Source organism: Meles meles, chromosome 17 (genome assembly GCF_922984935.1).
Source record: "Meles meles chromosome 17, mMelMel3.1 paternal haplotype, whole genome shotgun sequence".
Classification (NCBI taxonomy): domain Eukaryota; kingdom Metazoa; phylum Chordata; class Mammalia; order Carnivora; family Mustelidae; genus Meles; species Meles meles.
Genome location: NC_060082.1, coordinates 5690658 through 5705953, shown reverse-complemented (window position 1 = coordinate 5705953; position 15296 = coordinate 5690658). Strand labels below are relative to the sequence as shown.

The window sequence follows — 15296 nt, the reverse complement described above, 5'->3', positions numbered from 1 at the left end:
CTGCCACCTTCCGTTTTTAACTCATGTTGGGGGGGGTGCGATCTCCTCCTTGGACAGCCTTTCCCGATACAACTGTCCTGCTGCCCTTTGCGTTTCAGTGTGCCTTCCCTCGTTCTCCAACTTTCTAAGTCTTAGTTTTGGTCTCTGCTGAGGGCCCCAACTCCTCTTCCCCGACAAAGAGAGAACATGCTAGTGTCTGTCTGGCCAAACAGTGTTAGGACTTGGAAAATAATGGCCCAGCCCAAACAGGCCAAGTGACTGAGAGATCCTGCCTCGGTCATGTGACGCTGAGATATGGCAAGAAATGTAGGCTTTGGTCTTCATCCCAGGACCCCCCTAGAGCTCCTAAAACCTTTGTAATTTCCTAAGAAAAAAAAGAGGCTAGGAGGATGTTTCGTTCTCCCCTTTCTTCTTTGCCCTGGTTCCTGTCCCAGGGCTCCTAAGTCCCTTGGAACTCCCCGGACAGGTGTGTGTGACCTCTAATGAGGTGACTCCTGGTGGCTCCTGGACAGCTTCAGGATGGAGTCTGGTCACCAGAAAAACTATTATGATTAGAAATTTCCGTTGACACCCCCCACCTCCTCTGGAGAGAGGCTGGAGATTGAGTTCATAATGCATCGTGCCTCCTTGATGAGGCCCCCACAAAAATAAATGAATTAATAAAATAAAATAAAATATCCCTGAGGTAGGGGGTCCGCAGCGCTTCCAGGCTGGGGAAGCCATGGAAACCCTATACCCCTTCCCACCTACCCTGCCCTAGGCACCTCCTCTGTCTGGTGTTCCTGCGTCCCATCCTTTTCTCACAAACCGGTACTGGGGTGTGTAACCCGTTTTCCTGCCTTCAGGGAGTCATTCTGGCCATGATCAAGCGGGAGGAGGAGGTGGTGGGAAGCTCTGTCTACAACCGGTTGGTCCCAAGCACAGGTGACAACTTGCACTTGTGACAGGTGCCTGCGGGGGGGAGGGGTGTCCGGTGGGACCGAGCCCCGAACCCCTGGATCTGCCGCCGCCCCTGAGGGCCCGGGGCGGGAACGGAGCGGAACTGGAGGACTCCGGCCGGAGTCCCGGGGCGCGGCTGGCGCGGGAGGGGGAGACGGCGCGGCCCGCGCTTCCGGAGCCCCGGGCGGCGGTCGGCGGCTCCCCCTCCCGCAGCGGCCGCGGCTCCCCAGCTCGCGCGGGGCCGGAGCTTCCCGGCGGGGGCGCATCGGTCGCGGCAAGGCGGCTTTGCAGGCGGCGGCCGGCGGCCGGTTTCCGTAGTGTAGCGGTTATCACGTTCGCCTCACACGCGAAAGGTCCCCGGTTCGAAACCGGGCGGAAACACGCGTCCCTTTTACCCGCGGCGTCGGGGTCCTGCGGCCCAAGCGGCCACCCCGCGGCAGGAGGCGGGCCGGCAGGTGGCCTGTCTCTGCGGGGGCCGCCTCCCGTGCTCTGTCACTGTCCCGCCCCAGAAAGGGAACGTTTGCCCGCGGCTCCGATGCGCACCCTGGGGGCCGGGTTCTCGGCCCGACTCGGCCCAGGGGCCCGCCTCTCGGCTGGGGCGCCCCCTCCGGGGAATCGGCCAGCGGGTGCGGGGCCGGATGGCCGCAGGACCGAGGAGCCGGTTTCTCCGTTTCGGCTCCCACCCCCCAGCCGCTTCTCAAACGCGATCTCCTTTCTCCCTCCCTCTCGGTCTCCCCCCACGAGGACTCCCCAGGTCCTCGGTTCTCAGCGGTGGAAGCGGTATGTTTCCCTCTGATTTAAAAGTTATTCTCACAGTCCAACCCCTCCCTCGCCAAAAATAGGCAAAACATTGAACAGACACGTCACCCAAGAAGACATGAACAGATGATCGCAAGGAAAGCTGCTCAGCGCGACTCGCTGGAGCAACGCAAGTGAAAAACCGTGAGCTACCACTAGGCTATGGGAAAGCCTGCGGGTGCGGTCCGCAGTGGGACGAGCGGAGGCGGCCGGCGCTGCTGCTGTGAGTCCAAAATCCACTTGGCAGTTCCTTTAGAAGTTCAACTGCTACACTATGATCCTGCCATGCTAGTCTTGGGATTTATGCAAAAAAGAAAAAGCAGATGCAGGTACGAAGACTTGTACCCGAATGTTCATAGCAGCTTAACGTGTGATAGCCAGAAACTAGAAACAACCCAAATGCCGATTAACAGGGGAAGGTAAATTGTTGTATCCCCGTGCAACAGAACACTCCTCGACCCTTCACGCCCCCAAAAGGAATGGACTGTTGATAAACAACAAGGATCTCAAAATAATTATGCTGATTGAAAGCCCAACCAAAAGAGAGTGCTATATAAATTCCATTTATATAAAGTTCTAGAAAATGGGGGGCCCCTGAATGGCTCAGTCAGTTAAGTGCCTGACTCCTGGTTTTGGCCTGGCCGTGATCGCAGGATCCTAGGATCAAACCCAGGAGTCCAGGTCTGTGCTCACTGAGTCTGCTCGTCCTTCTCCCTCTGCTCCTCTCCTGCTCGTTCTCTGTCTCTCTCTCTCTCTCAAATAAAGAATAAAATCTTAAAAAAGAAGATTACAGGGGTGCCTGGGTGGCTCAGTGGGTTGAGCCACTGCCTTCGGCTCAGGTCATGATCCCAGGGTCCTGGGATCGAGTCCCGCATCGGGCTCTCTGCTCGGCAGGGAGCCTGCTTCCCTCTCTCTCTCTCTCTCTCTCTCTCTGCCTACTTGTGATCTCTGTCTGTCAAATAAATAAATAAAATCTTAAAAAAAAAAGATTACAAAATCCTGGAAAATGAAAACTATAATGATAGAAGCAGATCATCGGTTGCTTTGGCAGTGGGAGGAGAATGGAAGGGATAAGAATTAAAAAGGGGCCCAAAGAAATTTTAAGGGAGGGCAATGGAGGTGAATATGTACATTATTCGATTTGTGGCCAGCTCTGTTATGACTTTCATTGCCCAGAGGCACTTTGACCTTCTTGGGCCACTTCCTTCATACGAATATATTTTTTAAATATTAAAAGCCTTTAAAAATACATCAGTATAAAAATATTTTACAAATGTGTTGGTATAAGGACAAATATCAAAATGTGAAAATCTTAATATAAAAATTCGGTTTTCTTTTAATTTAAAAGAATTTTTTAAGAATTAAAGCATTTTGGGGGCACCTGGGTGGCTCAGTAGGTTAAGCCTCTGCCTTCAGCTCGGGTCATGGTCTCAGGGTTCTGGGATGGAGCCCTGTGTCGCTGTCGCTGTTGGGTTCTCTGCTCAGCACGGAGACTGCTTCCCCCCTCTCTCTCTGCCTGCCTCTCTGCCTACTTGTGATCTCTCTCCATGTCAAATAAATAAATAAAACCTTTTAAAAATTTTAAGCATTTTTAAATTTACAATAAATTAAAGCATTTTCATAGATGTCTGACTATGGTGCGTAACAGGCAAGTCAGCCCAGGAGTTTCAAATGGTTACATAGGTCAGTACATGTGTCAAAACTTAACAACTTGTACATTTTAAATATGTACACCTGCATGTCAAGTTTGCCTTAACATAGCTGTTAAAAACTGTTGTAGCTTTTCTTAGAAAAAATAAACATGTATGTGAAGCTTGTCCTGGAAACTCATATAAGTATATATTTTAAAGTTGGTTTTTTTTTATTAAAAAGTTTGTGCGAGGGGCGCCTGGGTGGCTCAGTGGGTTAAGGCCTCTGCCTTGGGCTCAGGTCATGATCCCAGGGTCCTGGGATAGAGCGCGGCGGCGGGCTCTCTGCTCGGCGGGGAGCCGGCTTCCCTCTCTCTCTGCCTGCCTCTCTGCCTGCCTCTGATCTGTCTGTCAAATAAATAAAATCTTAAAAAAAAAAAAAGAGTTTGTACATTCTCCATTAAACACATATTTACAGAGAGCCTAAGCGCCCGTACTGTTCTGACCTCTGGGGATTGGGTCATGACAAAAGACAAAACAAATCCCTTTCCTGCCCGCATGGAGTTTACATTCTAGTGGGTGAGACAGACCATAACAAGATAAAAATATATAGTATATTCAGTGATGATAAGTACTAAGGGGAAAGAGAGCAGCAGAATATGAAATGGCTGGCAGTGTTCATCCGTGCGTGTGGGGGGGGTGGGGTAGGGGGAGAAGCGTTTCAGAAGTTTCAGATAGCGTGGCCGAGGAAAGGTCCCTGAGAAAGTGATTTTTTGAGTTAAAACCTGAAAGAAGTGAGGAAATTAGCCCTGTGGATAGCTGGGCGTCCAGCTTCCCGGCGTGGGGCGGTGGCAGCAAGTACAAAGGTCCCGAGGCAGGAGCTGTTGTGTTCCAGAAAGAGCAAAAAAGACCCCTGGACCTGGACCAGAGAGCGCTAGAGGGCAGTAGAGTGCCTTGTAAGACAGAGTAAGACATTCTGGCCTTTGCTTTGCCGAGAGCTGGGAACGTGGGAAATGCATTTCCCTATGTTGCACATCAGGGCAGAGAATGCGTCTGAGAAACTACAGCCAAACAGCAGTGGAGAAGGAGTAACTGCGGTTCCTCTGGCGACCCTGCTGCTGTCTCTGTCTGGAGCCCGAAGTGATTGATGGCGCTCCCTCACCCTTGTCGGGACAAACTACTCCAGCCTTCCTGGGTTACCCATCCCCCAGCTCCTTTCTGAGTAGATGCCAGGAAGCTGGGCTGGCTGGGGAAGAGAAGGGTGGGCGAATGGTGGCGAATTCCTCTGCGCTTCGAGCACCTTGAAAAAAGTCCTTCCCTGTTGCTCGGAAGATTTCGGGGCTTTACGGAGGGTACAGAGAATTGGTAGCGGCAGGCCTGCACCACCCAGAGTGGCCAGGACCTTCCGAAGTCTGATCCTTGGGGGGACACAAGTGGGAAGTTCAGGGACGGGAAACGGACTTGGTTTCCAGGAGCAAACGAGTCCACGGCTTAAGCTGTAAGGTAAACTGCAGGAAGCAAGGGGTTCTTCTCACCCTGCTCCCTTCTCCGCTCTCAAGCAGGACCCAGGCTGCTGTCCCCCCGGGGCCGGGGGAAGTCTGAGCCTTCTGAAGGGCTTCAGGCTAGAAACAGTGAGACTTGCCTATGAAAGAAGAAAACGGCTGGGTCACAGGTGTTTGGGGCCTGGAAGGAGTAGTCTGCACGTTCGCGCACACAGTTCGGTTCTGAAAGCGGACCCAGAAGCCAGCAACGAGGAAGCCACCGCCGGCAACGGGAAGGTCAGAGGCCTGTCCGGGCAGCCCTCCGCGGAAGCGGGATCAAACCAGACGGGCCCGAGACGGCGGGTGCCGGGACTGGAAACCCGTGACCAAATAAGGAAGAAAAAGGGCAAAACCCTGATTCCCACCCGAATGATAAATATTCCATCCCCTCGTCAACAAGGTCGATAAAAGATAGAACCCAACCCACAGGGAATGCGGGTCTCTCTCCTGAGCTGGACCACGCTCCCTTCTCAAGAATGTACTTTTCGCTCTAATAAACTCTCCTGCTTGTGTTACCCATCTCCTGTGCCGCGTGTCCGTTCTTGAATTCGCTTTTGTGACAAGACCAAGAATCTTCGGCAATTCCTTCAGGTCTGGCTGGCTGGAGGCCTCGGGGCTGGGCGGGGGGGGGGGGGGGGGGGGGTGTTGGTAACTCCCCAGGTCACCTGACAACATGCACCGCGGCTACCTATTTGCCCGGGGGAGGAATTTCCAAGCGATGCGAAAGCAGCCTTAGCTTTCCGAGAGGCCACACTACCCAGGCCAGTAATTCTCCTCCAGCTCCCGTACTGCAGGCAACAGCTTAAATGCTGCTGGGGAAATGCGCTCCGTCCAGCCGAGTGAGGAGTCTCCGGCATCACCATCCCGCCCGCTTCAGTCAGAAGACTGGACAAACGTCCCCCTTTGTTTGGAAACAGCCAGCGCATGGCAAAGGCCAGAAATGCATCTGTAATTCCCATGGTTGGGCCGTCTGTCTAAATGATCAAAAAGCTGGAAGTACCTTAAAGCCCGACCATAGAATCCCACATTGTGCCTCGCTTTTGGACTCATTCAGGGGCTCAAAGTTACTTTAATTGAAAAAGACTCGGGGGCAGAGCGTGTGTAGAATGTGTGGTGTTGGATGAGGAAAAGTGGAGAAAACACATGTACGTGATGTGGAGAACAACGGCAAAAAAAAAAAAAGTAGATAAAATTACATTTCCTTATAACACTGACAAATACTTGAGCCCAGCAGAGAGTAACACTCCAGCAGGAACTCCCAAACTTATGTTAATGCCTTGCTAGAGAGAAAACCATCTTAGCTTCACAATAGCCAGGCCTCCAGGATCCTGAATTTTCTTTAACGTATGCAAAATCCTTTTGAGGCGCCTGGGTGGCTCAGCTGTCAGGCATCTTTGGTCCTGGGATCGAGCCCCTAATCCGGGCTCCCTGGCTCGGTGGGAAGCCTGTGCCCTCTCCCACTCCCCTGCTTGTGTTCCCTCTCTCACTGTCTCTGTCAAATAAACGAATAAAATCTTAAAAAAAAAAAAAAAAAAAAAGGAAAATCCTTTTGGAGACCTCCCTTTGTCTTCACCTCCCCCAACTCCAAAATATAAAACCAATTGCTCCTCACAATCCCAGCCTAGCTCTCTCTGCCCAAGAGTCCTGCCCCTGGGGCGCCTGGGTGGCTCAGTGGGTTAAAGCCTCTGCCTTCGGCTCGGGTCATGATTCCGGGGTCCTGGGATCGAGCCCCGCATCGGTCTCTCTGCTCAGTAGAGAGCCTGCTTCCCCCCCTCTCTCTACTTGCCTCTCTATTAAAAAAAAAAAAAGAGCCCTACCCCTGAGCTATAAAAGAGCCACATTTTTGCAGGAAACTGTCTCAAAAATTCTTTCTTGGCCCTTGGCCCCGGAACCCTACTTCAAACCATACCATACACACATATAAATAGCCACGTGTCTAAGTTCTCCAAGAAGCACCTACAAGAAACGGAGCCGTGGTTGCTTCTAGAATGGGGAACCGAAGGCAGAGCCAGGAAGGACATTTACTTTTCCTCGCATATACGTTAATGGCTGAGTTGTTTTTATTACGTTCATGTATTATCTACCCCAAAATGTCAAATGTTTTCAAAATAAAATAGATGAAAGTTCAGTGCAACACAAACTTCAAGTGTGATCAAAAGACCTGAGGTATCACGGAAAACGAGCAGCGCAGATTACTAGTAAAGTTTCATTACAAAGATAAAAAGGGACACGTTAACGCTCACTTCCCCAAAATTAGTTCGTCACTCGGCGATTTCGCCTTCCTACTCCTGGGGCCGTCCAAGTGACGTCTAATCCCTGACCCCTTTCGCGCATGAGTCACACCCGGGGCCACGGAACAGTGGTCCCGGGAACATCGACGCGCACACCGGCCAACCTCGCCAGCTCACCAAACATCCCGGAAAACCCAGACCCGCAGCGACGCGGAGCCCGGAGCAGCCGGGGATGTCTCCGCCCTCGGACGTCCCCCTACCCCGCCCTTTGTCACTTCTGGCCCCGCCTCCTGCCGGCGGAAGTCCCCGCCCCCTTGCCCTCAGTCACGTCCGGCCCCGCCTCCCGCCGGCGGAAGTCCCCTCTCCCTTGCCTTCAGTCACGTCCGGCCCCGCCTCCCGTCGGCGGAAGTGCCGGCTCCCCCGCCCCCGGTCACATCCGGCCCCGCCTCCCGCGGGCCGACGCCCCCGTCTCTCCGCCCCCAGTCGCTCCAGTGCCCGCCCGCCTGTCGCCCGCGGACACCCCCGCCCCCGCTCGGGTGGCCGCGCGGGCGGTCGGTAGGCTTCCCGTCAGTGAGACTGAGTCAAGACCGGAAAGTGGGGACGAGCTGGTGTCGGTTCCCGGCAGTGAGGGCAGGATGACGCCAGACGGGCAATGCGCCGCGGGAGGGAACGGGGCCGAGCCGGGGGTCGCGGCTGGGACGGGAGAAGGGGCAGGTCCCAGTCCGCCGCCCCGCAGCGTCTCCCGGGCGTCGGTGCTCGGGCCCAGGCTCTGGGAAAGACCGGGCCCGCCCCCAGCGGAGTGGGGGTCCACAGGCCTGGACACCCGGCACTCAGGCGTGGCCGTGTTCCGCCCGGTGGCGCCCGGTGGCGTTCGCTCGGCCGCTGCGTCTGCACCCTACACCGCTCGGATCCCGAATCTAGGTGTGCTATTTAAACGGATTCTGTGGATGTACCGACGGGGAAGGTTCCGCTTTAGGAGAGTGCAGCAGTTCTCTAGCGTGCAGAGTCTTGACTTAGCTAATACACATTTTTTAATCGTAACAACGAATTTTTGTTTTCCATTTGCCTTGTATAAGACTAAGTGATTCACAATGCCATTTAATCGTTTTAACAGTCTTAGGAGATAATCACCATCAAAATCCAACAGATGAAGAAATTAAGTTGCAAAGGGACATGCGGGAGGTGCCGGTCTAGCGACGGGGCAAGACCCAAACCCAGGTCATTCATAGTGATGGCCACAAATCGCTTTTTAAATTGGGGCATCAGGAGAGATCAGCCTTGTGCATGAAGCACTTGGTCTTGGAGTCCCTGGAGAAGGCAGCTGTGAGCTCCATGTCAGACAAGGGAGTGTGGCCCCCTACCCTAGGATGGAAGAGATGGACTGCCCCCTGTGACCACGGGGTGAGGTATAACCGTCCTTCAGAATGAGAACACTGCTCAAAATACAACTTTAACTGATGAGTAGTACTGGTCACGCAAGCATGCTTAAGATGACCTTGAGAAAAACGTTCTAGCAGCAGGCCTCTGGTGGAGGGGATGATACGTGTCTGCCCGGCCGCTCAGGGTGGAATGCCGCCCTGCTTCCCTTTTTCATTGTCTCCCCTACCTCTGAGAAAGTCTCCTGCTAAGGTAATCCCTTTAAGTGTGCTTGTACAACTACAAATCCACGCTGCTGGACCAGGTGCACCTCACTCCTCTTCTTTACCTCCTTTCCTCTAAGACTTGTGACCAGCGTGTGACTCACATTCCTTCTTGTTTACCTACTAGACATAAATGGCTATTGTATAACCTTCTCTTCTCCTTTGTTGTTATCTTGTACCTAATGAATACTGGACTGAGGAGTTGTTGGGGTGAGAGTCCTTCCAGCTGTCATCCCCTGCTCCCTCTTACAGCTGACTTGTTTGTGCCCCATTCTTCTCCCGTGCGCTGTTAGGACAGCGCAGTGAGGCAATGCGGAAGCAGCAGTTGTTCTTGTTCTGCAACTCCCTACACCCCTTGCAGGACAGGCCCAAATATTCCCATGAAGCCTTGCAGTGGGGCCAGTGCTGCAAGGAATCAGATCCTCTTGCTCCCGAGGAAATGGATTAGAAAACCCTGGGAGTAGGAAGGGAGAACAGAGAACACCCAGCTATCCAGCTAATCCGGGCGCAGTGGGAGTTTTGGGGAGATGAAGAGAAGAATGGATTCTGAAGAGACTGAACTCCTACCTAGACAAGAACAAATGTCTTTTGTAAACAAGGAAATGGGACAGAGCAGCCCGTCGGGCAAGCACTTTGCAACTAGAGGAAAATGGGTGAACTAGTTAATGTCAGGACGAGACTCCAAAAGGCCCAGCAAAGCAGCTCAACTCAGCAAAAGGTCCCCAGGAACAAGGGCAACATAGCAGAGAGCAGGGAGGTCCCAGAAGCCAGCCCAGGGACCTAAGGTTGCCTCCTTTTCTCTGCCGCCATGATAGCTCATGTTCCCTCAGATGCCACCGGGAGGGAGTGTTCCGAGTGTGTAACAAACCGATCCAGGGGCAAGAACTGGGAAAGAGTAGAATGGGGACAGTTTCTGTTCCAAAATGTCTGGGACTTCCTCTGGAAGACAGACCTAGAGGTGACTTAACAGGCTGGTGCTGGCATTCCCTGGAGTCACACCACATGCTTGGAGGTTATGCTGGCTTAACCAGGTTCGACGTGACCTTGCCAGAAAGTCGACTTCTTCACATCAGGTGGCTGGATTCCAAGAGAGAGCATCCCAAGAGCATCGAACAGAGGAGATCATTTTTTTTTTTTTTTACTTCATATCACTTCCATCTTAGAAGCTCCCCACCAAAGTCAAGAGGAGAGAATATAGACACCCCCCTTCAATGGGAGGGGTGTCAACATCACATTCAAGAAGAGCAGTGGTGGGGCGCTTGGGGGGCTCAGGCAGGCAGTCTGCCTCCGACTCAGACCATGACCCCAGTTCCTGGAATTGAGCCCCACCTGGACACTAAGTCCTGGAATTGAGCCTCAGCAGGGAGTTGCTTCTCCTTCTCCTGTTCCCCCTGTTTGTGCTCTCTCTTGAATGCATAAATAAACTCTGTTGGAGGGAAAAAAAGAAAGGCAGTGTGGAATATCATGGTACAATCTTCATGAATAATTAGGAGGGATAACGAGAGACCAAACATTTACCAAGAGTGACTGAGTTAACCCCAAAACACTGAGTTTTGGTTATCAGTTTCTATATAACCACTTCAAAGTTGAGTGACTTAAAATCATTTACTATTTCCCAAGGTTCTTTTGATTGACTGGGGCTCAGCTGGGCTGTTCTGATGGGAGTTTGGCTTGAGCAGGAATAATCAAGATTTTGGCCTCTCTCCACGATGGTCTCTGTCTCTGGCAACATGACTGGACTTCTTGCAGACAACTGACTTCCAAGAAGAAACGTTCCAACCACAGCAGACAGAAGCCACAGATCTATTAAGGTGTGTACCCCAGAAACTACTTATTAGTGCTTCCATCCCATTCTATAGGTCAAAACAGGTCACAGGGCCAACTCTAAGTCAAAAGGAAAGGAAACAGACTCTCCGTCTTGAAGGGCAGATGCCCGGGGCACATTGCAAAAGAGCTTTTGGGATGGGACATGCAGATATGGTCTCTTTGGAGAACAATCACCACTACTATGCAAAACAAGAAGAAGTAGATCTTAAATTTGGCAGTTAAATTTCTCCTATTTCTCCCCATCTTGTGGGACAGAGGCTTAGGAACAAAGTTAGGTCAGTTATAAAATATGCTACCTTCTCCCCCGCCCCCGGCATAGTGGACTATAAAGGTAAATCATGAGCCACTACATATGTCAAAATACCAGTCTGCACTAGGAAAAAAAGTGTAAACGTCATGAATGCCCACCAACAGGGCAATGCCTGAGTTACGGTATGTCTCCGCGGTAGAATATTAGACAGCCATGTAAAAGAACAAGACAAAGCTACATAAACTCGTGGTTCTACCCCGTTGAGCATCTATGATTCCATTTGGCTACTGAGCCTCTGAACTTACTTCCTGTGTTTGGGGGACTACCCCCACTTCCGCCTTAGAAGATACAGTTTGCTCCCACTGTAAAGTATTTGATACTCGTTTTTCTAGCTTCCATTGCAGCTGGAAGATCTGCAGTTTAGACGCTGTGGTCCCACATCGTGAACTGAGAACAGGTGAGGGAGAGCAGCAGGCAGGACGGTGAATGATTCTTGGTGAGGGTCGGTGGCAATCGGGACAACCGTTTCTAGAGTTTCATCTCGTTTCTAGAGTTACAGTGACCCTGACTCTAATAGCAGCACCCAGTATCCAGCACCCGAGACGGGCCACCTGACTTGTAGGGCTCAGTGCAACATGAAAACGCGGGGACCTTTGTTCAAAAAGAATGGGGAATTTCAGGATGGAAACAGCAGAGTATGATGCCAAGAGCGCAACCTTTCTAAGTGCAGGGTGGCAGGCGACTGCATAGCCCACGTGTGCATGGGGCCAGCTGGGAGCACACCAGTGAGTCACACGTGGAAGCCACAGTGGTGTGCCCAGTGACAGTGGCAGTTCTGGGGGCCAATTGTGCAAGATGATCAGGAATAACTTAGAAGCTAGTAACTTCAGGTCTAATTCTCCAACTTTCCCAGAAACTATACAAGCTACACAATGTCTTTTCATGAGCTCCTTTTTCGCTGAATTGGCCAGAGTTAGTCTGTGTTTTTTTCAACCAAGGACTCTGATCTCTCATAGATATGTTAAATGAAAAAGGCAAGTTGCAGAGTAATGTGTATAGTACAATAAGACATAACAATCTGGAAGGACACATAACAAGGGCTTACAATTATTTAGCGCCAACCTGGGACTGTAAAACTCCCAGAAGAAAACATAAATGGTAAACTCCTTAACATCAATCCTGGTGATGATTTTTTGGATCTGGTTCCAAAAGCAAAGGCAAGAAAAAAAACAAAACCAAAAAACAAGAGGGAATACAGCAGACTAAAGCTTCTACAGAACAAAGGAAATCATCAACAAAATGAAAAGGCAACCTAGCAAATGGGAGAAAATATTTGCAAATCATGTATCTGACAAGAGGTTAATATTCCAAATATATAAAGAACTCATACAACTCAAAGGCAAAAAACACAAACATTCTAATTGAAGAATGGGCCGAGGATCTGAGAGTAGACATTTTTCCCAAAGAAGATATACAATGGCCATCGGGTACATGAAAAGATGCCCAGCATCACTCATCATCAAAGGAACACATCAAAACCACAATGAGGTAGCTCTTTGCAGCTGGTAGAAAGGCCATCATCAAGAAGACAAGATAAGTCTGTCTTCTGTGCTGGGAGCATGTGGAGAAAACGGAACCCTCCTGCATGTGCATGCTGGAGGGACTGTAAACTGGGGCAGCCACAGTGGAAAACAGTATGAAGTTTCCTGAAAAAAAGTAAAAACAGAACTGCAGGGGTGCCTAGGTGGCTCGCTTGGGGAAGCATCTGACTTCAGCTCAGGTCATGATCCCAGGGTCATGGGGTTGAGCCCTGCCTCTGGCTCCCTGCTCAGAGGGGAGGCTGCTTGTTCCTCTCCCTCTGCCTGCTCCTCCCCCACACTTGTAATCTCTCTCTCCCTCAAATAAATACATAATATCTTTTTAAATATTTTATTTATTTGACAGACAGAGATATCACAAGTAGTCCGAGGAGCAGGCAGAGAGAGAGGAAGGGAAGCAGGCTCCCTGCTGAGCAGAGATACAGGGCTTGATCCCAGGACCCTGGGATCATGACTTGAGCCGAAGACAGAGGCCTTAACTCACAGAGCTACCCAGGCGCCCCACATAATATCTTTTTAAGAAAACAGAACTAAAGTATCGTCCAGCAATTCCCTTCTGAGTATTTATCCAAAGAAGACAAAAACACAGAACTCGAAACAGAGTTCATTGCACTGTACTGTTACACTTTCCACTGTAAAGTAAGTTCTAGGGATATGGTCCAGGAAGGTGACTGGAGTTAGTAATGCCGTATTGTACGTTTGAAAGGTCCCAAGAGAGCAGATCTTAAAAGTCCTTATAAGGAAAAAAAAATTGATGTCAACTAGACATCGTGGTGATCATTTCACAGCATACGAATACTGAATCATTATGTTGTCCTCCTGAAACGAATGGCATGTTATACATCAACTTGAAGGGAAAAAAAAAAAAAAAAACAACCCAAGAGATTATTTGGTGCCAGAAACAGTTCCCTAACATAGTTCCCCCCCTGCGACTCCTACATGAATATAATTTCTAGTTGGGCATGTAGCCTCTCAGAATAAAAAAACTGTTATTTCCTGGTCTGTTCTATCTGCAACTCTGCATGGCCATGTGAGGCAGCTCAGGCAGAGATGGAAGTGGAAATGTCTCTGTGTGACAGTTTCAGAGATCGCTTCCTCTAGATAGCTGCTCTGCACCCTTTGGAACTATGGCCATCTTGGACTTGAAGATTAGATCGTCAAGTCCTTGAAGATCCTGCCCTTGAGGTGGCTGTGAGTGAGCTGGAAGGAGCCCCAGACCCTGAACAAGCCTGGACCCTAAACCTCTTGGTTTTTACATAGGGGCAAATCGACTTCTGTATATTTTAAGCCATTCTTATTTTGGATTTGCTGTCACTTAAAGCCAAATCTACTCAAACTAAAACAGGTTTTTTTTAACCCAAGGAAAATGAGATTGGAATGCTGTGTATGGCCTTTTTCCTTCTTTTTAAAAATTTATTATTATTACTAGAGAGCAAGAGCACATGCGTAAATGAGTGGGGGATGGGGAGGAGCGGAGGGAGAGGGAAAGAGAGAGTCTTAAGCAGGCTTCACAGAGCCCAACACAGGGCTCAGTCTCAGGACCCCAAGATTGTACATGACCGGAGCTGAAATCAAGAGTCGGATGCCCAACTGACTGAGTCAACCAAGTACCCTGCGTGTGGCTTTCTTTGCACATCTCTGTTTGATTTGCTAGAGTTAGAACATATTATTTCTGTAATTTAAATGTAATTAAAAAAAACCCAAAAACCTAAAAAAAAAAAAAAAAAAGACCTCTGAAATTATGGCCAGAGGACTTAGATTCTAATTTTAGCTCCAAAATTCTCTGGTTACGGCCTTGGACAAATTACTAAGTGTCTCACAATCTCATTTAAAAATTTTTTCTAAATAAGAGAAAATAATTCATATACTCTTTTAAAGTAGTGGAAAAAGACAAAAGCAACATTGCATATTACATGCGAGGTTTTGTGACATTTCAGCTGAGAAAGTTCCTTGAGATGCTTCATGAAAAATAAGTCCAGTGGGTCGAGTAAGCGGAGGAGGGGCTGCCTGTCCTCTCCCTCTCCCATTCTGAGTCTCCGTGCTCAGTAGGAAATTCAACATAGCAGAATTCCCACAGGAAAGAAGTCCCTTTCACCTCATTAAGCCGATCAGACGAAAAGGAGGCTGGAGACTTTCGATTTCAGAGTCCGGACCTTCAGAACAGGCTGGTTTGGGCCCATGACAGCTGGTTTTGCAACTTCCCAGCTCTGCTGCTGTAGACAATTTCCCCCTCCTGGGCTTCCCTTTTCTGTTATGTAAATGTACTAATGCTGTTCTCATTCTGTTGCGAAATCATCTAGCACTGCGGTCAAGAAAAAGGTTTTAGGGTTGCAACTTTTTTAAGTAGCCGCGGGACAGGACCCCTGGGGCAGAAATGGCTGAGGTTTGGCTAGATCGAGCTGTTGATGACCAGCTTAAAGCTCACGGGGGAGGAGATGTGCAGGCCATGTTGGATCAGGACTGTTTCTTCGCAGGTCTGCCGGTAAAACCGCTTTCGCAAGATTTCTCTGGTGCTTACCATTTAGCTCCGTAGTGACTGTGGGTGAGGTGTACAGGCAGGCAGTCCTGAGACCCTGTAAGAACTTAGCGCCCAGGGGCACCTGGGGGCTCAGTCAATTGGGCGGCTGCCTTTGGCTCATATCATGATCCTAGAGTCTGGGGATGGAGCCCCACGTCAGGCTCCCTGCTCAGTGGGGAGCCTGTATCCCCCTCTCCCTGTGCCTGGCGCTCCCTGCTGCTTGTGCTCTCGGGCGCGTTCTCTCCTTCACTCTCTCTCTCAAATAAATAAAAATTAAAAAAAAAAGTCTTAAGGACTTAGCACCCAGCTCCCATTTGACCCTTATC

At 50.2% G+C, this 15296-nt stretch overlaps 1 protein-coding gene and 1 non-coding gene across 2 annotated transcripts; both read left to right on the top strand.

The window, feature by feature from the left end:
• The first annotated feature begins 1247 nt into the window (after nt 1–1247).
• On the top strand, nt 1248–1320 carry TRNAV-CAC. The gene has a single exon. It is a non-coding gene; the product is annotated as a tRNA-Val (tRNA).
• A 5918-nt stretch (nt 1321–7238) lies between these two features.
• LOC123928258 (skin secretory protein xP2-like) lies at nt 7239–9882 on the top strand. The gene is made up of 2 exons (XM_045983338.1): nt 7239–8058; nt 8252–9882. Exons 1-2 carry the CDS (start codon nt 7239–7241, stop codon nt 8329–8331), a joined length of 900 nt encoding a protein of 299 aa, XP_045839294.1. The 3' UTR covers nt 8332–9882.
• The last annotated feature ends 5414 nt before the right edge of the window (nt 9883–15296 follow it).

Excerpts from the sequence above, each read along its gene's own strand:
- LOC123928258 (XM_045983338.1), top strand. The coding sequence starts at position 7,239 with ATGAGTCACACCCGGGGCCACGGAACAGTGGTCCCGGGAACATCGACG. Across the intron at positions 8,059-8,251 it reads CGCTCGGATCCCGAATCTAG|TCTTAGGAGATAATCACCAT; the intron begins GTGTGCTATTTA and ends TCGTTTTAACAG.